We start from the raw sequence: 23,760 nt of genomic DNA on the forward strand, positions 1-23,760 counted from the left end.
CTACCATTCTTTACATACATCTACCACATAATCGTGTACAACCATGGTTTTAGAAAGAAGAGCGCTCGACGGTCCTAGATACTTTTGACATCGCGCTCAATTTCATAAAGGTAAGGTAGGTTGTAACTTAGGTTCCACTGATATATGTACATATGCACATCCGAGAAATAGTTATCGCGTACTACTAATCATACACTCTCCTCCGCCATATCACACTGGTTCGACCACTCCACATATCGTCTATCAACCACCCCGAACGGTCTCATACCCACGAGAGAAATCATATAATCCACCATACAGATCGCAGGAGGTTCCCCTGACTCGTTTTTGAGACCGTCATAACCATAACCTCCGATGCCCTGAGAGAAAGTAACAATCTCTCTCCTCAGAGGTTGTATCCGAGCATCAAGCGTGATTGTCATTATATCCCGGCCGGAATAGCTAAAGAAAAAAAGGGGCAAAAGTCGAAAGCAAAAACAACGAAAAACTAAAAACTTACCCATTCGTCATATCGCCCAACTTGATGTAGTCGTCTTCGCTCAACTTGGAGTTCCTCGTTCCCTCACTTCTAGTAAATCGTTTCAACATCTCCTTCCGTTCCGCTTTGCCAGGAAGTGGGACGTAAATCCTTTTCCGAAACCTACGTTGCCGTTTAGTCGGAACTCGGAAAACACCTAAACAGTAACTCACCTTTTCCTAAGCACGGGATGAACCTCCCAAGGAACTCTCGAAGAAAATATCAAGAATACGTTGAAGTTGTAAGACTGGTCAATGTGGTATAACAGTTCTGTCCCGATGGACCGAAGCCTTTCCTTGTCCGAAGGTGAAATATCGATACCACGATCCGGACCGTACGGGTATAGCGCCTCGGGTCCATCAATTAGAATCAGAGTAGGTGAAGGGCCAAGTTTGGCATGTTGAAGGATGTCTTTTAATGACCTATACACAGTGTGGTGTCATCCGATCGAACCAGCCATCGAAACAAGGAAAAAGTAGCATTGGGAGGTTCAAAGACAATACCAGCAAGGACTTACGCCACCGCTCTTTCATCCACGATCAAGTCCCTGCAACGGAACGTAGCAAACCTAGGATTACCGTCACAAACCCTCGTCACGTCCTTAACGAGAGCTTCAACTAACATCCTCTTTCCCGATCCCGACGGCCCGTAGAGTAAAATAACATTCGGAATCGGAATCCTCTTCTTCGTGGTTTTATCCATGAAGAGATGGGGAAACTTGAGAGGTAGAACGATTCCTTCCTTTAGTACGGTTTTGGCCGACTCCAGACCGACGATGTCACTCCACTGCGTTTCTTTTTCTTTCGGTGCGCTCGGGGGATGTATGATGGAGGTAGGTTTCGGAATTGGGGCTGTGCGCCGTGCCTGATTTTAAAAAAATAAACAAAGCTTTTGGTTTATTCCCTTTTTTTTTGCACATGAGTATAGCGGAACTGCGTACCAAGCTCGTGCTAATAGGAATGGGACGTTCAAATACAGCCTTATAGGAGACAAGAGTGTAAGCTCACCCGCCATGATCATGATCATACTCATGTCTATCTGGTTCTTTGGGAAATCCAGGTGGCACACTAATACGTCGCTCGAGTCCAACAGCGAGACCTCGGCTAGCCGCAGTGTCCGTGTTTGAACCCTTGCGCTTCAAGACATCGATCCTGTCCAGGTACTCCTTCATCTTTTGGACGATAAGAGCTCTCATCCCTACATTCGTTTCTTCTAGGTATAAAAAAGTCAACAGGAACAAGAGAATCATGGTCTTTAACGCTAGGGTTCATTACAGATTGACGATTGAAAAACTCACGTTTGGAGGCAAGCATAAAATGAGGTAGAGACTCGAGATACCCCACGCATGCTTTGCTATATCTCTGGTTCATATCATGTTCGATGGCTTTTTGAACATGTTCAATTGCCACCTAATACACCAAAAAAAGAATGAAAACCTTGGATACCGTAAGGGCAGGACTGGGCCACACTCACATTCAAATGGCTCCCAATGCTATCTGGATATTCAAGAAGAATCATTGACCAAAACAAGCAAGAAAGCTGTGGTTGTGAGAGAGGGCGGGGGTGGGGGGCTTGAGCGGGTGAGCGGTGGGGAGCTAAAAAAGATTTGTAAAGGTCATGCCAGAGACTGCGGACGGTAGTACCTGCTGCGGTGATTTGTTTTGAATGACTGACTTGTGATTGTAATAATCCGCAGGGAAGTGACTTGACTAGGTCATCCAAGCGAGAAGTACGTGGGATGACAAGAGGGACGGTTCCCGGGGTGTAAGGCATGCAACCGAAAAGTCTCACCATAGAAGGAAAGAGAGATAGCACACATCGTCGTGAAAATCATTCTTTTGAAATTCAGTTGTTCCCTCATTAAGCCGGTTACCGGATGCTGAGGTGAATGAGGAAGCAGAAACACATACCGAATTCTCAAATTCCTTTCTGTCATTACACTAGCCAACAACTTCCAAGGAGCCGGGTGTCTGGCGTGTGCGGCAATAACGATATCTGACCCCTGAATATTTGTCAACTAGGGTTCGGTAGTTCTTCCGTGTAAGCTCACAGGGGTTGGTCCAAACATGTCATTCGAACATTCGACGTCTTGTTTCTGGCCCAGGAAGAGTCGAATCTAGAGATCATGATGATCGGAACGGATCCAACCGATGGTTTGAAAGAGTGGTTACCGTCGTTTGATAGTAGTAAATGTTAGCTGCATCGAGAACCGTAACTCCTGTATCCCTTGCCCAACAATTCATCTGGACCAAAAACTCTGGCTTGGTAGGCCGCGAGCCTTCGGCTATGAATCCCAGCTAGCAAGTCGATCGCATAGAGGAACATGATGGTTGGTTCCGATTCTCTTGCAAGTTCGAACAATCGCTTTGCCAATCTTGGTAATAAAGGTGAGTAGGGCCAGACAAACGGACAAGGAAAATGACCATATGTCCAGAATCGTCCTGACATTTGCTGACCAGGTCACTCGAGTTGACGCTGAAGTTGACTGTTCAGTTCCGGGTGGTCCATCTAAAAGGTTTCCCATGACGGCACACGTTCTTCAATAAACATGACGTCCTCTTCGCAATTTCAAGCCTAGCAACGTCGACATTCGGTGTTCCACCTGCGACTTCTACTCGTAATTCTTTGCTCCCTGGTCAGCGTGATTGTCTATGATGAGTACTCAAGTACTCACGTTTAACTGGGTTGCCGTTTGATTCTGGATATTCAGGAGTAATAATCAGAAACAAGCAGCAGCAGGCTGTAAACGAGGGGGAGGCAGACTATGTCAATGAGACCTAAAAGCTGCAGACAGTAGTACTTGTACCGCGCATTGTAATTGTTGAATTATGATCCGCAGGGGGTGACTTAGCAAGATCAACCAAGCGAGACTTCAAGAAGCGTGTGAATGACGACATAAGTCTCTTCTAACGATCTGGATTACAAAGTTTGCTGGAACGCACGAAGATCCAAGAGAAAACTGGACGGACGTAGGATGACCAGGCTGGCATTACTTCGTTTCCCCAGAAATCTTATCGTCGAAGGTATGGGAAAGACGGACAGTAAAAGATTCCAACGGTATACTGAGGTCATAAACAAAACGGTCGCAAAGATAATTTAAATCCTTCAGTCATTCCCTAATCGAGGCAATTAGGGGATGCAGATGCCATGAGTAAAGATGCAAAACACGTACCGAGTTCCCCAGATTCTTTGGTCCAATTGTCATGTCGTTTGATATCTGCCTCCGTTACTGTAGGTCTAACACTGGCCAACGACTTCAAGAAATCCGCCAGCCTCAAAGGAGGCTCTAATAACTCGTCTGACTCGATGTCGGACCATGTCTTCTCGACTGCGTCCGGATCCCCAGGCGAACAAGGCGTCCATTTGGCTATTTCGCCTTCGTCGTCGGGCGTGCGCTTGAAATGCGTAGCTGCTATCACCTTTCGTACAGGCTGCATGAGAGCGTCGCGTACGACAATAGCGATATCTGACCCCGAATATCCATCTGTCTGGTCAGCCAGGGTTCGATAGTCTTTCGGGGTAAGCTCGCAAGGGGTGGACCCGACATGTAGTTCGAACATTCGACGTCTTGCATCTGGGCCAGGAAGAGGAATATATATTCTCTTTTCGAATCTAAAATTCGTTGTGATTAGAACGAATCACACCACATGTTGGAAAGAGACTCGTCGTTACCGTCGCTTGATGGCATTGTCTAACTGCCATGGAATGTTAGTTGCACCGAGAACCAGAACACCTGTATCGTCGTGCCCGACACCATTCATCTGAACTAGGAACTCCGTCTTAATACGCCGCGAGCCTTCTGATTCTGACTCATTACGAGTTCCAGCTAACGAGTCGATCTCGTCGATGAAGATGATAGACGGTTTCGATTCTCTTGCGAGCTCAAATAATTGCTTTACCAGTCTTTGTCAAACGTGAGTGACAATCAGTAAGATAAGAAAGACAAAAACTGACCGTTCAGAATCACCTTGCCATTTGCTGACCAGGTCACTAGAACTGACGCTGTAAAAGGTACTTTTGGCTTCGGTCGCCACCGCCTTGGCCAGATATGACTTTCCAGTTCCGGGTGGTCCATACAAAAGAATACCCCTCCACGGCGTACGTTTTCCAGTGAACAGATGTGGAAACTTTATGGGTAATATAACGGCTTCCTTTAACGACGCTTTCGCAATTTCAAGCCCAGCCACATCGTCCCATTTGACATTCGGTGTTTCGGAAATAATTGCGCCTGCGAGTCCTGCTCTTAATTTCTTCACTTCCGGGTCGGTGTCATCTTCTTCACCATCCTTCCTGGTTCGAAATCAACTATGATGAACGGATGTACAAAACATGAAACGAGGGCCACTCACTTCTTTCCTCCACCTCCAATACCAGAACTCGATCCATTTGCCCCCATAGCTTGTTTCCCCCTTCTATCAGCCTGCGCATTCAGATGTTCTTTTAGAGTTTCCGCCCGAGCAAGATATTCGTTGATCTTGGTTCGAATCAACAACTTAGACTTGTCATTCTTTTCATCTACAAAATATATCATTATGAGATCAGTAACTTGAGTGATAAGATTTCTTACACTTCAAAGCAAGCATGAAGTAGTCGAGAGAATTCATATAAAACTTGTACGCTTCGCTATAATTCTGTTTCACATCTTCGTCAATGGCTTTCTGTACAATTTCTATAGCCCGCTAAGAGGGTTCTGAAATGAGCTTTGTAGATAAAGATAGAAATAGAGAATAGCACATACATCTAGGCTGGTTGAACTGGCCATTTGAAGGGAGTATGAGGGTTCGAGATGGAGGAGTTACGCGCGGCCCGGCCGCCCGCATTTTCCTGAATAAGAAAGTTACGTAACAACTCGTGCATCGGTCTCCGTCCCGTCTAGCTTCCCCGTGTTTGAAGTTCCTTTTGAGTTCGATTCGTGCTCTGTGTACCGAAGCAGCGCGTTTTCACCTCAGGTTTCTGGAACTGCAGCCGAATGCAATATGTACATACGAACTTGTGATCTCTCGTTCGTGGTACCTAATGTTCGTTGACGACGAGTGTTTTTTACGGTGAGAGGCAAGGGCATTATCATGGGCCATGGCTCCCTGTCTTCTTTTGTTTTCCGAGCTAGGATGATGGCCATAAACTCTTTGTTTCCTCATTGTTCTGTGTTTCACCAGGCTCGTGGCAAAGGTGGCAAAGGTGGAAGGGCGCTTTGATTTTCGGCCCTAACGTGGCATTCTGGGGTAATCCATCTATGATTATACTGATTGGCATGAAGCGTTGCCAACATGTGGCATGCTTCTCGGAAACCTATAAAGGACGACCCCCGTTCAGCCTGCCTTCCCCAAGTCCGTTACCCGCTACATCACCCCCGCACTGCCTCAATCCCTTGAACACCTCAGCATCTGTCCCCGAGACACAGCAGTCATCTCAACATCATTTGCATCACTGCCGCCTACAGCAAAATCACTATCTGTCATCACGCTTCCGCAGAGTATATAAAGCGAACGTCAACGTTGCGTTCCTTGGTTTGTCTTATCGCCGTCCCCACGCACTACAATTCATCTTCTTTCATTTCCTTAGACACTCTGATCTTATATCGAACAATATGCCTAGTGTATCGCCGAGAGCAACGAGAGCAACACGTAAAGCGGCTGCTTCGTCCTCGGAATCTCACGATTCCAAGAGGCTTAGACCTGCCACACCACAAGACCTCCGGGAAGGTGAATCAAGTGGTGACGAGTCTCTACCGGAGGACTTGGATGATGGATGGGGTTATACGTTCCAGGTAAAATTGATTAACATGAAGCCTTCGACGACCTCCGTCTTACTTGTGAACTTTCCAGGCTGGTGAGTCGGTCTGGGTGAGGACAGCCGGCGGAAATTGGCTACGAGGCAAGGTTTGTGGCGATATAACGCGAAAGGGTCGGACACGGACGGTTAGTTCTTTTCTCCCCTTACATACCTGGCCCTATGTACTCATTTTTATGCCTGTCTCTGTAGACAGAGGGTCTTTTCTACCCGGTAAAGTTCGATAATAAGCTCCGCAAATACTTCGCACCCCTGAATGGGGAGATCAAACCTGATACACCGCACACGCGACGGCTGCTCAAAGAGGCTGGATACGTTGATATATGATCAAACCTTCTTTATACGAACTGCCACCACTAGACCTATCTATATATTTCTGATTCACCCATTGTACCTCTAGTTTCATCACAAGCTTCCCGTCATAACTACTGAATCTATATTTGTGGCGTTCAGTCCACAATAACCCTTGGCGTTAGCTTTTCAAAGGGAACTCACCGATGGAGTCGCGTTTCAGTTTGGGTCACTTCTGAAGAACAGTGGCATTACGGGGGAGATTGAGAAGGGCGGGCCTCGGAAGTTTCTGGTTTGTTAGACTCAATTGCTAGTAATGCGTTCGGACTCTGAGGCCTTGAGGGCTGGCAGTGCACACAGGACCGAAAACTCTACTGTATTTCAGTTCCCGCGCCCGGACTCGTCCGTTGCATGATGTCTTGACTCTTTCATCTGATTTTCAATATTGTAATGACAATGGCTGCATGGAGAGGTATATCCTAACTCTCCTGTTGTGACCTGGAATTGATGCAATAACTTCCCGGATCACTAGCTCGGAGGCAGGCTCTCATATATGACACATCATGATCATGATATATCATATTAGAGCAGTCCTGTCACTCAGACCGATAGAGAGAATGATAGATTCTCAGTCATATCCTTTGCCAAGTTTGTTATAGGTCCCTTCAAGAATCCTGTTTTCCGAGGTTGTAATGCGCAGTGGCAGCCATTATTAGACTTTGATTAGACTAATTAAATCTAATGACCTCTGAAATGAATGAAGGCGGAAGGTGGCTTCCTGCAGAGTGATGCCGGATCCATTCCTCGTACAGAATGGGTATCATGTGACCGCGACATGATGGAAAATATGCACAAACAAAGCGCGACTTGCACTGTCACTGTCATTGTCAATGTCAGTCGATCTTCAAACCTGAAATTTGGAGTCCACAAAGTCTCCAACGAACGTTCTCCACTCTTTTGGCTTTGCTCAGGGCTGGAAACTCCTGCGACCCTCATGCCTTGTGGCCCTTACCCGAAAATCCGATGGCCAAAAACTGTTGGACTGACATCGACTCTTTTGGCCTCCAAAGGACTGGATCAGGGTACGAGGAACCTTCAAATTAGGGCTCCTGAGTCTTTATAGGCCTCGAAACGACCTTGAAAGTAAATCCCCTGCTCCCCTTTGAACGGCTGCGCGAGACCCCACGTCTTACGCTCCTCGTCGTGCGGTGTATCCCATCTACTGCCTGCACTCCCCCATTCCCTTCAGCTTGCTATTCTAATAGCTGCAATTTTTCGGCTGTAACAACCCGAACTTGACCCGAACACATTGGATCTCCCATCATTAGTCGCGTTCAAAGTTGAAACAGCTACTTTGTAAGTCTGTAAGTCGGCCCAGCTGTAAGTGCTAAACAACCAAAAAAGGAATGTGATTAGTAAGACTGCCGCGCCAGCCCAGCTCGCTCGAAAAGATAATGCCCACCCCAGTTCAATACGTCAGGCGTTCATTCTACCGTTTTTGAGTTTAAAACTCTCTATATTTTCTCATAATAGTTCAAGCTAGTCGATTTGTCCTAATTAAGCCCAAAACTTAGTCCCAGCAAGCAGTGGAGGGTGGGGGGGAGCTCACGGAAACCTCAAACGTGTCGCGCGGCAGTCTTACTAATCACCTTCCTTTTTCAGTTGTTTGGCACTTACAGCTGGGCCGACTTACAGACTTACAAAGTAGCTGTTTCAACTTTGAACGCGACTATTGGGGACAACTGTAAGCGAGTGGATTTTGAATCGGTGCCGTACTTATGTAGTGCCACAGATTGGTAGTGACACTGAATATTTGAATACTTACCGTTCAAGCTCAAGCTCAAGGGTCTCGTGGTCTAGGCTTGTCAGACTTAACGGCACGAAATTGAGGGAATATTCCCCTTTGATCCGCGTTGTCGAAGTTCTCATCTCAAGTAAGTTATCATCACGGTACCGGCGCTCAGACGTAAAACTTTTCCCAACCCGTCAACTGCCACGAAAGCGATCCCACCTAACCCATTCAAACATGTCCCTCGAAATTAGATCTACTCAAGAGTTGTGATCTAGCTCCGGACGGGACTTGTGCTATTTTTTTGTGCGTTCACATACTGCAGCCGGTTAAACATGAACCTACTAACCACACCTTCAACTTAGCTCAGGGCATCTTTGGGATGTTGACGTGGAGTTGTGCGAATTTTTTTTTGACCCTGGGTACTTCGTGCAATTCAACGTTTGCTTTCTATGTCCATGCGCGAACCCTCAATGTGACACCTTGCTTCCCAGAAACAGGCTAACACGGCATAACTCATTTCACAACATTCAGTCTTTACGCTTGGCGGATTAAAGGTGGGTTTTGTCAATATATTTCAGGGAGGAGTCGTTCATTTAAAATAGATTACCCAGCATCGAATTCCATTCGACGCCCCCCCCCCCCCAAGAACACCATGAAAATCCGTCGTGCTTTCACCCATCCATTCGATAACTATGTTGATCGAGGTCCGTCTTTATCTGATATCTGAAGCCGAAACCACGAACGTTGTTCTCACCTCGGAAACATAGTTGTAATAAGCGTATTCCAGGCCCTCGCAATAATCATGACTCTTGCTCGTTTGGCGCGACGAATCCGTATAAGCCGATTTTCATGGGATGACGCTTGGGCTGTGGTCTCACTGATCATTTTCACCGTTCAAACGGCTTCTGAATGGGTGAGGATGGCATTAAGTGCGTATCGTTAATTGTGTGCTTGAGCTGGGCATCGCTGAGGATTCTGAACTCAGGAGAAGACCGGGAATCGATGACTCCCTCCGTTTACCAGAAGAAAATCCAGTTGTTTTTATCACTAGGGATAGGGTTATTCACTGCGGCCGTCTGGTTCGTTTTAACTTGTCCTCGACCCGAAATCTAATTAGATATATTTATATTTTCCAGGACGTCCCGAATCTCCCTCTGCTTGTCTATCGTTCGGATTCTCCCTCCCAGTCGACTTCGTCGGACCGCGCTGATGTTATCTGTGGCTTGCTTCGTTTTCGGTTCCATCATCACCCCGATAAAATCCGCTCTATGCAACCTGGAATTCTTGAGCCAATATCAAACTATCATGAGCTGTAGGGGTGGTATCACGATATTCGTTACCCAGGTGGCAGGTGAAATTTTTCCCACCACTACTGTTGAAACCCCATAACACTAGATTTCATAGGTGACATTATCTCTTCTGCGATCCTTGTAGTCTTTCCCCTTTATGCCCTCAGAATAACTTCTTCCAACCTCCCGGCGGATGAACGCAGGCTGATATACTTGCTTATGACCGGCACACTGTTAACTTTAGGAGCGTGTTTGGCACAGTCTTTCTATGTCATCAGGAGAGATCCATTCGGGATGACTTATTCCGCTAAGATAGAGGTACGTCGTAGTCCTTTTATCTCATACTCGACTGGGTAATATTCGTTAACCAATATCGTTTTCACTCTCCAGGGTGCTGTTGCCCTCATGGTATGCAACCTCCTCGTTGTAGCCACGAGCATTCACCGCCTCTTTACACGTTGCCAGCGAAGCGGGGATCAGGAGGGGGGGGAGGGGGAGGAAGAAGAGTACAACAGTGGCGAGAAGAGCATTGGCATTACCACTGCTGCTGACTCCTCAGAAGACTGGAGCAATTCTATATCCAGCCTGAGCTCTGATACTGCATCCACGGGCTTCCCGTCGCAACTCACGGAGCTAAACGATTCTTTGTCGACGATATCCAACTACCCCATTGATCCCAATAATCCACCAGATTTCACGACGCGGCCTGCACCAACGATAGTGGTGTCGACCACTGGTCGATGAAGCATAATACCTATGGTCTGGCCATTATTATTATTATTTAGACGCCAGATTGGCGCTACTGTACATACATATGTTCAAATAAGTAGCGAACCCAAGTACTACAGACACGGGCTTCGGTCTTTTTCATAATCTAGATATCTCATAAGAACCTGTTCGGAGGGTTAATTGTCGTTGGGGTTAATATACGGTTTCTCCTAATGGGTCTCAGCTTCGTTTAGCGATAAAAGCAACGCAAGGACTTCTCATAGAATAGAAACAGCCCGTTGAACGCACACTCTGGGCAGTTGCTTCCACCTTGACGTCCCCTGTTCTAACCTACTTCGGTTATTGTGCCACGTGAAGTGACATCAACGTTCATTGTCATTACTTGGTGGACTACATATACACGGTGAATACTAGAAGCAGCTGGAGCCAGACTCATGCATGCAGGGTAACTACGAAGCAGTAAGGTGGTACAGGGAAAGGAATAAAGGGGACAGCAAAAGGAAAACAGGAAAGGAACACCAACTTGTATCTGTCAAGGAGGTCGCAAGCAGGTCCCAGAAAAACAAAGAGACGGAGGGATGAAAGGGAGAACGCTTTCAAGACAAAAGTAGATTCAATCGATCAATCCCTCTCTAACTTCTCTGTCCTCTCCATCTGTCTAGCCATACTCACAGCATTGACGTGAACGTGCTTTGCCTTGTCAACCTCCCAACAAATCTCAATCTCCTTCATCCATGGATGCTTCATAACCTCTTCCACTGTAGCCCTCTCTTTCGGATTCGGCTCCAGCATCCTCCTCAACAAAGAACGACAGGCCCGAGGAGATAGGTTAGATATGGTGGGCGGGAAGTTTGAGTTGTTGCTGGAGGAAGAGTGGGCTGACGAACCGGATGAAGAAGGGTTCGAAGAGTTAGAGGCGGTCGTGGCAGGAGAGGCGGAGCACGCGGCGAGGTACGAAGCATAAAGTGAATCGGTAGATTGGGCGGCGCGCCATGGAAGCTCCGAGAAGTGGAGACAGTAGTAGACAATCCCACAGGCCCAGATGTCTACGAGACGTGCATCGTATGCTGAGAAACAAGAGATAAGTGCGAGCAAAACATGAGAAAGACTGATGACTGACGTTTGCCCAAAAACTGTTCCGGCGCGATATAGGGTTCGCTTCCACAGAGCCCAGTCGACATGTGTATCGTCGTTTCCCAAGGTAGCCTATATACCGTCGATGCTCCGTAGTCTCCGATCTACATCCAAAACAAAACGAAAGTCAATTCCAAAGCACCGCGGCCTGTGATAGGAAGGCAACACACCTTCAAGTGTCCCTTAGTATCGAAAAACAGATTCTCCGGCTTCAGATCCCGATGGGCAACGCCCTGACTGTGTAGATACTCTACTCCCCTTAGAATCTGCTTGAAACAGCACTCGACCTCACTAGGACTCATTCCACCCTTCTTAATCGCCGCATAAAGATCGCCACCAGGACAGAATTCCATGACTTCACACCAGTGCTGGCTTTCGTCTTGAACGAGGTCAACAGTCTCGACGATGTTGACGTGGTGTAAAGTAGAGGATATGCAAAATTCAGCGGTGAGCTTCTTGATGTAGTCTTTCTCAGTTTCGTTTTTCCGACGTTTGCGGAATTCCTGCGGGGAAAGGGTGTCAGGTCCAAAGAGAATGGCAAAGCGAGCAAGTAAGAGGTACCTTGACAGCATACAACTTCTCCTCACTTCTATCCCACTTGTGAGCAAGCCTCACGACACTGGTTGCACCCTTCCCAATAGCTATCTTCTGACACACACCATATTTCTTACTCAAGCTCGTTGTGCTATCACCCGCGGTAGATCTGGCCCCACCTTTTCCTACACTCTTCCGGTCGTAGTCACCATCGACGCTCTCTGAGTCAGACTTTCGACTGCTACCCGTCGATCGCTGGGACGACCTCCTAACGAGCTTTCCCGAATTCGCACCCAACAAATCTCTCAAGTTGAACTTGTGCTTGTCTCCGTCATTGCTGTGCACGGAGGCCGCTTTGGGTCGGACTGTGGATTGCGAAGATGTGAGATTCGTAGCAGCCGATGACGAAGAGACACTGCGCTGGACAACGCCTTCGTGAGCGCTTGAGGGTTTCGTCGTTGTTTTATTTGCAGCTGTCAAAGGCTGTACTTTGCCTCCTGATTGACCGCCGGACAAGCTTGGGGCTCTGCTTGGGACTCTACTTGGGGCTTGACTGTTTGGTCTTGTCGACGGGGCACTAGGCCAGTCCTGGTCGGAAGCGGAGAACGCTGGTGAGGATGGGGGTGACGTGGAACCATTGCTGTGGACTGTGAGTTTCGAGGAGGCCACGGAGGGAGATTGGTTAGGATTTTTGCCATTGGGTTTCATTGCGGTAGGAGCGAGGGATGGATGTTGGTCCTCGATGAGCTTCTTAAGACTACCGTATGTGTGGCCAGGCGATTTGTCGTAGGTACCGGACTCCGGGGGTGGTAATGGGACGGCATTGGTGTCTTGGGCTATTCCTGTATGGGCATGCGGTGGCTCCTCTGGAGCTTCGCCTGCAGACTCCTGGGAGTCGGTTGGTGCTGAGTCCTGGTTATTAGAATTGGAAAGCTGCATGGTTGCGGGTGGATGAAGTTCGAGATAATCGATAAATGGGATATCTACAGCGACAATATCATGTTGGTTAACACGTGCACCGTTTAGATTTTTGAGAGAAATGAAAAGGAATTAACTGAGGCTGTATGCGATTGGGAGAAGCCTCTCCCGCTCGCTGCGCCGAGAAGAACTCAGGTAGGGAGAACTTGAGCTAGAGAGGGGATGATGATGGTACGAAAGAAAGAAAGCTGAGTAACGTTTCGGTAACGGTTCGGTAACTTGTTACATGCCACTGTCAGACCTTGGTCATTGTCCGGTTAGTCAAAGAGTTGTCTTACTGGATATAGGCTAGGCTTACACAACTGGCTAATTGGCCACAAATAACTGGCTTATTCCTCTCGCAAATCCCTAGAATCGCACTTCCTCTGCAACCTCAAGCTTCAAGGCTGGGGATTCCCATGGCTGCGCTCGAAAAACAATTAGTTCCCTTTCAGTTGTCAAATGGCGAAAATCACTCTGCCAGCGTTGCCGGGATTCCTTGCATGCGGGCTAGGGCCACAGAACAACACGGAGGACAACAAAGCATTGGCAAAAGGGGCTATTCTGTGGGTGTGGGTCAATACACTCAAACGTTCTATTCGTGATCCCAGTGATCCATCGAATCCCATTCAATAAGCCACGGTTCAGTGTCGATTTGCGATGCTGCTGGCCGGCATTGGCAGATCATTATTCGTGGATAGGTAATACACCTCTCCGATAGATGCTACACCAAGCTGGTGATACTCACTTCTGCCTCTCCTGCCCCTTGATCTCAAATCAACCCGATGCTTGGGATTCGAAGCTATTGCTATAGCAGGGTCATACAGTGACTCAAAATATTCAAATATAATCAAAAGGAGCTGACAAGGGATCAAATTTACATGAGATGTCGAGACTCCAATGTCACAACTCACTCCCGGTGTCTGGAACTAGTACACGTCTGTGCTATCCTGGCTTATAAAACAATGGGAGTACTTAAAACATGAGCTGAGATAGTAAGACAGTGACCGTTATGTTGAACGAAACAAACGCCTCCGGCTTTTCCGGGAGTGTTCTCCCTGCCGAATAGATATCTTGTCAGCTTCCGGCTTTGGGAAAACTTTGAGCAGGGGCATGCTGAGGCAAGCTGTCAAAAGAATAAGTACAAGCGTCAGTATTGAAGATAGAGTTTCAGATTGCTGGCCTGCTAAAAAAATCAGGAACCTGCCAGTTATTGTAACATATGTACAAGAGAGAAAAATGTGCCAGAAAATCCGGTAAGCACTCGATTTTAGTAAGTATTTGACCCAGACAATCATTCATTCCACTTACAATGGCCATCTTGCATGAAGACAGCGCGGGATTTGCGTACCAGCGATATCCCTGGTTCTCGGTTCGCGACGGGAAGTACCGGCGGCAGGCATTTGCAACCATGTGACCCAACTGCACAGTTCTTACAAATAAGGTTTTGGGTGGCTGATGCTGACGTAACCTCGTCGCTCCCGATACGCCTGCCAGAGAGTGTGGTGAGTCGACAACAACAGACCTCACCTGAAGAAACTCAAGGTGCGAACTGCTGCCAGTCTCCAGTTGTACAGCCTTTTCTTACTTTTCTCCTTGATAGACCAGGTTGTTTCAAGATGGGTACGTCCTAATGCTGAAAGCCAAACAAAGAAAGACCATCGATCTTCTTCCTTACAGTCAACCTTCGTTCCCAAAAACGCCTCGCAGCATCCGTCGTTGGCGTCGGCCAACGTAAAATCTGGCTTGACCCCGCAGAACAATCTGAAATCGGCAACGCCAACTCCCGTACTCATGTCAAAAAACTTATCAAGGATGGCCGTATCATCGTCAAACCCGCTACCGTCCACTCCCGTGCTCGTACCAGGGATCTTCTCGCTGCCAAGCGCAAGGGAAGGCACACTGGACCCGGTAAGAGGAAGGGTACTGCTGAGGCCAGAATGCCCACCAAGGTTCAGTGGATGAGGAGACAGCGAGTCTTGAGGAGATTGTTGAGGAAGTACAGAGAGGCCGGAAAGATCGACAAGCACTTGTGAGTCACTGCACTATAATTCTCTTTCTAGTGTAGTTGTATTCATTCCGTTCGCAGGTACCACTCCCTCTACCAGAAATCCAAGGGTAACGTTTTCAAGAACAAGCGTGTCCTGATGGAATATATCCACAAGGCCAAGGCCGAGAAGACCCGTACGAAGATTCTCTCAGACCAAATGGAGGCCAGACGTGTCAGGAACAAGGTCAGTTGAATCTGTTCGTTCATTCGCTCCTTCCGTTAACTGAAACCTATTCAGGCCGCCAGAGAACGTCGTGCTGCCCGCATTGCCGAGAAGCGACAGGGTATCCATGCTGTCGAGACCGAAGCTGCCGTCCAGACATGATTTACTCGCCCCTCCGGTCTCTCAACTTAGTTTTTGGTGCCATTGTTCAGTCGGTATTGGAAGTAGCTATACTGGCTGGAAAGTGTCTATCTACTAGCTCCCTCACGCCTCGTATATGTCCGTATTACTGCCCTCCATGCAACAGTGTATGCTATCGTCTACTTGAAAATCAAATTCCCCGGGTACACCAGATTTTTATTACATTTTAATTGAGCTGAGCGTGATTTGAAACTAATACTGTACGGGTAGCTTACGGTAGTGTTGCATTGGAGGCCAAGAGTGAGCACCACAGGGTTCATTTGTTACTGTATAGCGTACGAGCTCTAGATGCCACTGAAATACCGTTGAAAGGCACTGCTCGAACGTTACCGGTAAGTATCTGGACGGAAATGGAAAGCAAAGAGCACTGAGCTACTAGAATCCTTGTCGGAATCCCCCGTCCTCACAGTCCAATTGCAAAGCCCGACTGACCAGATACTCAAGCCAGCGAGAAAATACTATGTAAAACTACAGAGAGTAAATGGGATTTTTTTTCTTCACAACCTCCAACTAAGTTGGCTAGCCTGCCATCACACTGCGTCCAGACTGCCGCCCGTTCGAATGAGGGTCAGATCTACTACCGACTGCACCGAGCTCCATCGACCTGAGGGAAAATGTAGCAATGTCCGTCAGCGTCGAAAACCCCGACATCGTCGTAGTATTCGTGCGATGGGAACTGGTCGCAGAGTCACTATTGGTGGTATTCGTGCTCCTTGAGCCTCTGCTACTGGGTGAAATTGCAAGCGAATCTTCACCAGAGTTGTAAACGGTGACATGACGGTCCTCAGCGGTCTGTACCTCCTCGGCGGGACCACTGCTCTTTTCCCGGGAAAACCAGCGGGAGAGGATACGCCAAACACTGGTTATAACGACGAGGAAGTTGCAGACCATGAGGGATACTGATGCCTAATGGAGAAAGAGTTAAGGGGGTCAGTAAAGGTAGAGAAACTTGTAGTTATGCAATGGCCTAGAAAAGACTTTCCTCCAAATCCGAAAACAATATCATTCGAAACGGATCCCGTTTCAAGATGGATGCAGCGGTGGCGAGACACATTGCGAGTGTCACCGTTGTACTCGTGAGAAGTACTAGAATCAGCCGGCGTTCAGAGGGGGGGAGCTCAGAGGTGTTCGGAAAGAGTGCTCGAATGGGGAAAATGACGAGGGTGACGGAGGAAAGGATGTCACCTGTTGGAGCGTTTTTTGAGTCATCCCTACAGGAAAGTAGACCGAGAGAACCGTACCAACGATCTGGACAACAAATAAGGACCCTATACTATTCATACAATCCACCTGTGGTTTACCAGCGGGAGAAGGGTCCGGAAACGATATGCTACAGGTAACCGTCTTGCCGATGATGAGGACAAGTCCCGTTAATAAACAGATGATAGATAGAATAATGGCGGTTAAGCGGAGTCGACCTTGCGGGAAGATACGGGCAATAGAGAGAGAAAGGGAGACCCGAGAAGACCTGCATGTGGAAGAGATAATTTGGTTAGCGACATCCCGAAAGTCATGGAGGACGGGTCCAACCGTCCGAACGCGACGCACCATACAACTGCAGTATACGTCGCAATATTAAGCTTATACAGCGTACGCAGTCTATTTCTGAAGGTCTGGAGGTCGACGGATTGCCCTCCTTTAACTGTCGGAGAGGCACAGACCAGAATACGTTTAAAGTTGCACTTCGCACAAATGCTGGTAGCTCACCCATTTTCAACTTGTGCCAGATCGCCGCCATATATATTACGAGGAAGACCAGGGAAACGGCAGCCCATGTGTCATCCCATGAAAACCGACGTATGCGAATTCGACGCGTTAAACGAACGATTGTAAAGACGATGGCCAAGCCATGAAAGAGGGATAGCACGGCTAGATGCTCACTGTGAGACAACCGAAGACGCAAGGGAAAAGGAGAACGTACCTAGATGAGGAGGGCTTTGAAAAGGGGAGGGGAGGTCGCCTTTCGAATTTGCAGCCGGTATGGAAGAATTCATGGGTAGTTGTCTTTTGTATATCAAGTTTCCGGCTGTTCCACCTGCCTTTTATTCCCCAGTAAAATTTCACCTGGTTACCGTCGTGATTTTCATACATAGATGATATCTGGCAGGCACTTACCTGGTCTTTCTACTTAAGCGTAACAATTTATATCGTACGCAGCGCTGCTTGAACACTTTGAATGCTTTGACAAAACGGATTCGAGAATTGATTTTGAGGACCTCGAAATCTGGCTTGTGAAACCAGAGGAATATGTCCTTGATTCGGATATTCAGCTATCTTGACATTCAGGAAAAAAGGGGGAAAAGCGGCTCTCACCGGACCTAGTAATAGTTACTAGTCAATGTCCATGCCGTGACGTTGTATACTTAAAACTAGCGGTGGCGGCGGCACCCTGCCACATATTAGGGACGTTTGCCTCTTAGCCGAGCATTGGAATCTTCATGCCATCATAAACTAAAGAACACTTTGACGATGATAGATTCAAATTGGATGTGTTGAAAGACCAGTGACCACTGGAGGTTTCTTGGCTCTCGAATAGGTGCGAAACCCCGGGGACCACCGGTGAATTGGATATGGGCTGTTGACACCTTTGCGGCGCCAGGGACAGAGCGTTGAAACGTTGACGGGGTAGGCTCCGTGGTACTTGTCCTGAGATTTCATAGTCATCGCTTAGAAGAGAGGAGGGCCGGTTGCAACGGAGTTCCTGTTCATCATTCTTAAGGGTTGCTGGCCGTGTTGAAGGTGTTTCCTGGTTTCCCAGCGCTATCCAACGATCATGTGGAAGGTGATCCGGTTGATCCCGTGACTCGCCTTTTAAGTTTTCGCAGTTTCTCACTTCGCTAATTCCTGGCCATTGACGTACTGAGGCGACTCATGCACGGAGATGAGTACCAGTGGTAAGAGGCTAAAGCACGGAAAATGGATTTGTCAAGACCAGTCCTCACATTCCATCGGCAGGTTGATTCGACCAAGTTGGGGTGATGTATGTGCTCAAACTTAAGTTTCTAGGTAGGTGTTTTTGAGAGAAATAGGAAGAGGAAGCTTCGTCCGACTTGCTTTAAATCGACAGGCCCGGGATGAGTGAATTTCTGCTGACGTCGCAGTTTTTTTTTTCGATCCTAATAACCGAAAACATACCACAAGAAATACAGATGTCCGTTACAAGGATAAACAAATTAGTTTATCACACGTCTAGACTGTCAATGGTTCGAATGAGAATCAAGTTCCGATCTCCGACCAACGAGCTCCATCGACCCGAACGAAATATCAGCAATGTCCGTCAGCGCTGACACCGTCGAAAACCTCGATGTCGTGGTAGTATTCGTACGACCCGAACTGATCACCGTGTCAATGTTATTGGTGGCATTACCGCTCCGGAGACCTCTGGAAGTTGGTATCGAAAGCGGATCTTCGCCTGTGTTGTAATCAACGCCATGATCATGACTATCTTCCGTCTCTTCTTCTTCAGCTCCCCTGCTCTTGCTTAGACAACTTAACCATCGGGAAAGGAGACGCCAAACACTGGTTATGACGACGAGGAAGTTGCAGACCATGAGGGATACCGATGCCTGTTGGAAGCTTGAGGTTTATTTAGAATGAAACGAGCTCGACAGACTTTCCTCCAAATCCAAAAACAACGTCAATCGAAACAAATCCGATTTCGAGATAAATACTGCAGTAGCAAGACACATTGCCAGTGCCACCGTCGTACTCATGAGAAGCACTAGAACCAGCCGTCTTTCTGAGGGGTGGAGCTCGGAAGTGTTCGGGATGAGTGCTCGGATGGGGAATATGACGAGGGCGACAGACGACAAGATGTCGCCTGCGAAAGGATAACGTTTTGATGAGTTTGCCTTGCAAAGAAAAAGTAGACCGCGAGCAAACTTACCAACAGTCTGAACAATAAAGAAAGTCTTTATAGCTTTCGTGCAAGCAATTCGTGGTTTACCGTCTGCGGGAGAAGGCCGCGACAACGGCGCTCTACAGGCAATTGTCTTGCCCATAACGAGGACAATTCCTGTCCCTAAACAGACAATCGATAGGATAATGGCGGTCAAGCGGATTCGGCCTGGGGGGAAAATACGAGCGATCGATAGAGAAAGAGAGACTCGAGAAATCCTATTTGCGTATCAGAACGGCAACAGGGTGAAAGCTATCCAACTGAAACGCACCATACAATCGCAGCATACATCGCAAGATTGAGTTTATACATCGTCTCCAGTCTCTTTCTGAAAGTCTCGAGATCACCCGGTTGCCCCTCATTATCTGTCGGAGAAGTACAGGTCAAAATACGTTCAAAATCCTGAATTTCATGTAGGTTCAGTATATTGTATCTCACCCATTTTCAACTTGGTCCAGGCTACCGCCATATATATCACGATGAGAAGCAAGCAGACGCCGGCACATGCATCGTCCCATGAAAATCGACGTATGCGAATTCGGCGCGTCAAACGGGCGATAGTGAAGACAATGGCCAAGCAGTGAAAGAGAGTAAGCACGGCTAGGTCATGATTAGCCAACTGGAAGTCCGAGAGGGAATGATGACGCACCTCGATGGGGAGGGCTTTGGAATGGGTTTGGGAGGTCGCCTTTCGTGTTTGCGGCAGCCGGTGTCGAAGAGTTCATGGAAGGTTGTTTTCCGTGGCCAAGATTCCGGCTTTGACACCAGGGCGTTTTCTGGTTACCGAGTGTAGTTTTTAAATCATAGCAGGTACTTAGTCTTTCGTGTACAGCGCTTTAACGTCCCTTGGGTACTTTTTTGAGGTATCAAGATTGTTTCGATACTAATCAGGTTACTACTGAAATCCTCAGCTATCTTGTCACGAAAAGGCAAAAGAAAAAGAGAAAAAGCTCACCTCAATGATGTTTTCCCAGACGTAGTTGGGTGTCAATTTTGATATTGTGTCAAACTTTGGTAGTTTTCACTTGGTGGCTGGAGCATTTCAATTCCGGGATCGTCATGTCAAAAATTCCTCCAATGATAAGTTGGATGCGTTGAATGAGATCCAGATACGCCATTAATACTGGATAGATATACGGCAAGCACCCGCGACTTGAATATTTGAATTCTCAGCGGACTGTTAGTGCGAAAATCTTTGTACTGTTGGTGTGAAATCTTTAAAAGACCGTGAGAGTATGCCACACGAAGTCACACGCCAACGACTTGCCGTACGCACGCACTATCAGCCCAGTAGCAGCCGAAGAAAGTCAAAGCACTTCCAGCGCAAGATCCTGGAAATCTTCATCACACGTAGAACACTGTAGCCTTGAACGATATCTACATCAGATAGTAAGTCCTCGCTGCACATAGTTTTCCTTTATATCGCCTTTTGAGTACTCACTTTCACGAATAATATAGTTCATCCGGAACCTCGTAGTACCTGTCGTCTTCTTGACCACAGTATATACCCCGCTAGCAGCGATATCAATTTGGGATCGTTCATTGCATTGTTCGGGATCTGCATATAATTCCTCGCCTGCACCAGGAGTTGAAGCTGAAGGCTAGGTTTGATTTCCATCGCTGCTCTATAAAACCCTATTCCTTTTGACCTCTAGTTCCGGTTGAACAGCACACTCAAATACTACGTATGTTTCGTTTTCGGTTGGCTCACGACAGAAACGACATATTCTTTCGCTTTTATCCCGACTTGGTGTCGACGGAGCCACTCCACTGCGAGGTTATGTGAAGAAGTCATGATGCAAACTAGTTTTTATGTTGGTCTGGTGAGGGAACGAGGAGATATGGCTGTAACTTGAAGATATGGGTCACGCATATTGAGGGTTAGGAAATATCGGGTTTGAAGGATTGTTAACTTGCGGGGGTCATGCAGGTCAGTTAGAACCACTTTTCAGAAACGCTCCTGTACATGATCGATGGTACTAATTGAACCTGGATCGTCAAGAGGGCATTCAGGCGAAAGATTTTCGAGGAAAGGCTCGCGTTTCAAGACCTCATCAAGATCCCTTAGCCAACAGGTTGTTCCGGAAGTGAAGAGCATGTAGCACTCACGCGGCTGCGTGCGCTAGGCGATTCGAAGTTGAATTTAAATATGAGAGGTAACGAAGTGCGAGGACAATCCTTCTCGTGCGGATTGGAGGCCAAAAAGAGATTTACCACTTGTTTACCACAGCCTGCGTGAAGTCGCGAAGATCGAATTACCCTCAAGGGGTCGGTAACAGTGATCTCTTAGACGGGAGAGTAGCCCCAATGCTATCATTGGGTGAATGGCATTGCGGTTGGCGATGAAATGCAGACAAGGTATGTCACTTTCGTTGTGAAGACAGAGTTTATGAACTATGGTTCTACTTGTCTGCATTTACATTGCTCCGCTCAATTTAACAAGGTCTCGAGTGCACTCAACTATCCGGTTTTGCCTGCAACTTCTATCTCAATACTCCTCGAGCTTCTCTTCGTTCTCAGCAAGGTCGTAAAGTTTATCAATCGCCATTTACTCTTGTAAAAAAGCCCTTAGACAACTACATCTCACAACCTTCCGAAGGCGAATAATTGATCAAGAAGTTCTGTACCGCATCTTCGAGTTCCCGACCAGGTCAATCAGGTTGGATTCAAGGACTGTAAGTACCCCGCGAAAAGAATTATCTTGTACCACTCTTTTAACCGAAATAAACAAGATTTATGATTGTGCTCGAGTAGGTATTCAAGAGCTTTACCGCACCCCTAGTACATACGACCTACTTCACCATTGCCTATTCTAAGGAATCCGTTTCGACACAACTTAGCACCTGCAGCCGCAACTAGCACACCCAATCCCACACGATGCATTCACGCTGCAATCAGCGTACGACTTGCACGTCAACCAATTCCCAGACCCATCGCCTGCAGCTGTCCAACACCACTTTCCCTCATCGGGGGTGCCGGCCTCACAAGTCTTCCAACAGTACCCTCCTGAACAGCCGGAAGGCGCGTCGTAGTCGCACACGTTCTCGTTTCTAGTGGTCAGGGTACCGGTTGAAGTGTCGACATGGTCGAATGGTGCTAAGGATTCCCATGTCTTTCTGCGATCTTCATGTTTAATGGGATGGTCAGCACATTTGCGGACGTCGCTCGCATGATTGCTCTCGTCGGCTACCATGACACCGAGTGCGCCACATTCTGCAGCGGCGGCATCGTTGGCAACGGCGACACAGAGACCCCCAGCGAGCTGGGTGGCGAGGAAGGTGATACCAACGGCGAATTTCATCTCTGGAAAGTAGAAAATATAAGTTCGACCGCTCATATCAGTATGTTTGTACGTGAATAGTGACACAGATGGCCTACCTGATTATGAGTTCTTAGCACGTAGATATGAGGAGCACTAGATGGGACTCTAGTTTGTGAGCAATGGCACTGCTCAAGTATCCTTGGCTTTATCATGCGGCTTATGCCTCGAGATTCAATCGCCTTTAGTTAGTGAAAACGACCTGACGGTGGCTGCACTCAGGTGGCCAACTGGCGATCTATTCGGCAGCCTGAGGCTCACGCGCTGCCGCACGGACTTGTCTGTGGGTAGATGTCGCCAATGTAAATACTGATAATGAGAGCGGGTTCCAAGAACATGCCCGTGTTGACCGTCTTGGCGGTTTTAATTACAGCGGTTTGCAGAACGTAGGGCGCGACCAAATTTTGATGTTCCGACCAAAACTTCCGACCAGTCTGATGCTTGCAGATGGCCTCCCATAGCCTTAGTTACAAGTTCCCTTGAGTTAAATATTCCATAGGCCACTTCATATTTGTATCAGATTACTCTTGTGGCAAACAAAATGACTGAGATTCCAGTCAGTGGATGACACAGGAGCTGGTCACTGAAAATAAATTATCACAAGAAAATGAAGACTCAATCAGTTACAACAAATATTGAAGGACAGCAAATCTGTTGTATAATTTGTAAATAGTGAATTGGTATCTTGAATAAATCTTTAATTGAGAGGGCTAAACAAATATTGAACCACGAAGAGTTTGAGAGTATAATGTAGATATATGCAGAAATACACTCACCAGTTTGCAAACCTTAGAAGTGATAGCTGTCTCACGCCGTCGAGGAAGAACGAGCGACCGCCGGTGGCTATGCCCAGCCGGTTATCTTATCATATCGTCGTCGTACGTCATTGTACCTTGCTGCAAAATTTGCGAGATGACTCATTTACCCTCATGTCATCTTGAAAATGATTGTCCAAGAGCTTACAGTGACATCCAAAATTGTAGCACAATTATGATTTTGTGTAGCTCCCCGCCCTTGTTTGTAGTAAATAAAAAGTATTCCAAAATTGGCAAACCATCCCGACGCCCGAAGTTTGATCCAGCCAATCGGCGTAGGA

The 23,760-nt window shown here is 47.4% G+C and overlaps 10 protein-coding genes across 11 annotated transcripts; 3 read left to right on the top strand and 7 right to left on the bottom strand.

Annotated features, from left to right (window-relative positions):
- Nucleotides 1-188: 188 nt before the first annotated feature.
- E1B28_009688 (uncharacterized protein) lies at nt 189-2,290 on the bottom strand (the record flags this gene model as incomplete). The annotated part of the gene is made up of 8 exons (XM_043154597.1): nt 189-441; nt 500-640; nt 691-939; nt 1,035-1,381; nt 1,458-1,467; nt 1,525-1,729; nt 1,815-1,926; nt 1,991-2,290. The coding sequence occupies 8 exons, from the start codon at nt 2,288-2,290 to the stop codon at nt 189-191; spliced, it is 1,617 nt and encodes a 538-aa protein (XP_043007052.1).
- Nucleotides 2,291-3,622: 1,332 nt separating this feature from the next.
- On the bottom strand, nt 3,623-5,279 carry VPS4 (Vacuolar protein sorting-associated protein 4; the record flags this gene model as incomplete). The annotated part of the gene is made up of 7 exons (XM_043154598.1): nt 3,623-3,633; nt 3,690-4,129; nt 4,190-4,420; nt 4,472-4,807; nt 4,867-5,032; nt 5,085-5,196; nt 5,256-5,279. The coding sequence occupies 7 exons, from the start codon at nt 5,277-5,279 to the stop codon at nt 3,623-3,625; spliced, it is 1,320 nt and encodes a 439-aa protein (XP_043007053.1).
- A 541-nt stretch (nt 5,280-5,820) lies between these two features.
- Nucleotides 5,821-6,763, top strand: E1B28_009690 (uncharacterized protein). The gene is made up of 3 exons (XM_043154599.1): nt 5,821-6,284; nt 6,343-6,435; nt 6,500-6,763. The coding sequence occupies exons 1-3, from the start codon at nt 6,105-6,107 to the stop codon at nt 6,632-6,634; spliced, it is 408 nt and encodes a 135-aa protein (XP_043007054.1). The 5' UTR covers nt 5,821-6,104; the 3' UTR covers nt 6,635-6,763.
- A 1,767-nt stretch (nt 6,764-8,530) lies between these two features.
- Nucleotides 8,531-10,619, top strand: E1B28_009691 (uncharacterized protein). The gene is made up of 8 exons (XM_043154600.1): nt 8,531-8,693; nt 8,753-8,944; nt 8,993-9,094; nt 9,158-9,319; nt 9,376-9,469; nt 9,527-9,741; nt 9,795-9,997; nt 10,070-10,619. Exons 3-8 carry the CDS (start codon nt 9,043-9,045, stop codon nt 10,421-10,423), a joined length of 1,080 nt encoding a protein of 359 aa, XP_043007055.1. The 5' UTR covers nt 8,531-8,693; nt 8,753-8,944; nt 8,993-9,042; the 3' UTR covers nt 10,424-10,619.
- Nucleotides 10,620-10,731: 112 nt separating this feature from the next.
- Nucleotides 10,732-13,238, bottom strand: E1B28_009692 (uncharacterized protein). Its single transcript, XM_043154601.1, has 5 exons — nt 13,132-13,238; nt 12,104-13,059; nt 11,713-12,045; nt 11,529-11,646; nt 10,732-11,475 (listed from the first exon to the last, which is right to left on the bottom strand). The coding sequence occupies exons 2-5, from the start codon at nt 13,013-13,015 to the stop codon at nt 11,030-11,032; spliced, it is 1,809 nt and encodes a 602-aa protein (XP_043007056.1). The 5' UTR covers nt 13,016-13,059; nt 13,132-13,238; the 3' UTR covers nt 10,732-11,029.
- Nucleotides 13,239-14,512: 1,274 nt separating this feature from the next.
- On the top strand, nt 14,513-15,599 carry RPL19C (60S ribosomal protein L19C). Of its 2 annotated transcripts, none has more exons than XM_043154602.1 (5): nt 14,513-14,578; nt 14,637-14,656; nt 14,714-15,065; nt 15,123-15,267; nt 15,322-15,599. In XM_043154602.1, exons 2-5 carry the CDS (start codon nt 14,653-14,655, stop codon nt 15,406-15,408), a joined length of 588 nt encoding a protein of 195 aa, XP_043007057.1. In that variant the 5' UTR covers nt 14,513-14,578; nt 14,637-14,652; the 3' UTR covers nt 15,409-15,599. The 2 variants fall into 2 exon arrangements, with proteins under 2 accessions (XP_043007057.1, XP_043007058.1); XM_043154603.1 differs by having other exon boundaries at nt 14,642-14,656.
- Nucleotides 15,600-15,966: 367 nt separating this feature from the next.
- Nucleotides 15,967-16,338, bottom strand: E1B28_009694 (uncharacterized protein; the record flags this gene model as incomplete). Its single annotated transcript, XM_043154604.1, has 1 exon — nt 15,967-16,338. The coding sequence occupies one exon, from the start codon at nt 16,336-16,338 to the stop codon at nt 15,967-15,969; it is 372 nt and encodes a 123-aa protein (XP_043007059.1).
- Nucleotides 16,339-16,414: 76 nt separating this feature from the next.
- On the bottom strand, nt 16,415-17,441 carry E1B28_009695 (uncharacterized protein; the record flags this gene model as incomplete). The annotated part of the gene is made up of 5 exons (XM_043154605.1): nt 16,415-16,632; nt 16,689-16,915; nt 16,996-17,089; nt 17,155-17,316; nt 17,369-17,441. 5 exons carry the CDS (start codon nt 17,439-17,441, stop codon nt 16,415-16,417), a joined length of 774 nt encoding a protein of 257 aa, XP_043007060.1.
- A 1,157-nt stretch (nt 17,442-18,598) lies between these two features.
- E1B28_009696 (uncharacterized protein) lies at nt 18,599-20,242 on the bottom strand. Its single transcript, XM_043154606.1, has 7 exons — nt 19,995-20,242; nt 19,784-19,945; nt 19,617-19,710; nt 19,334-19,563; nt 19,061-19,267; nt 18,968-19,013; nt 18,599-18,918 (listed from the first exon to the last, which is right to left on the bottom strand). The coding sequence occupies exons 1-7, from the start codon at nt 20,068-20,070 to the stop codon at nt 18,645-18,647; spliced, it is 1,089 nt and encodes a 362-aa protein (XP_043007061.1). The 5' UTR covers nt 20,071-20,242; the 3' UTR covers nt 18,599-18,644.
- A 1,939-nt stretch (nt 20,243-22,181) lies between these two features.
- On the bottom strand, nt 22,182-22,646 carry E1B28_009697 (uncharacterized protein; the record flags this gene model as incomplete). The annotated part of the gene is made up of 1 exon (XM_043154607.1): nt 22,182-22,646. One exon carries the CDS (start codon nt 22,644-22,646, stop codon nt 22,182-22,184), a length of 465 nt encoding a protein of 154 aa, XP_043007062.1.
- Between the last annotated feature and the right edge of the window lie 1,114 nt (nt 22,647-23,760).

This window comes from Marasmius oreades, chromosome 6 (genome assembly GCF_018924745.1).
Source record: "Marasmius oreades isolate 03SP1 chromosome 6, whole genome shotgun sequence".
Classification (NCBI taxonomy): Eukaryota; Fungi; Basidiomycota; class Agaricomycetes; order Agaricales; family Marasmiaceae; genus Marasmius; species Marasmius oreades.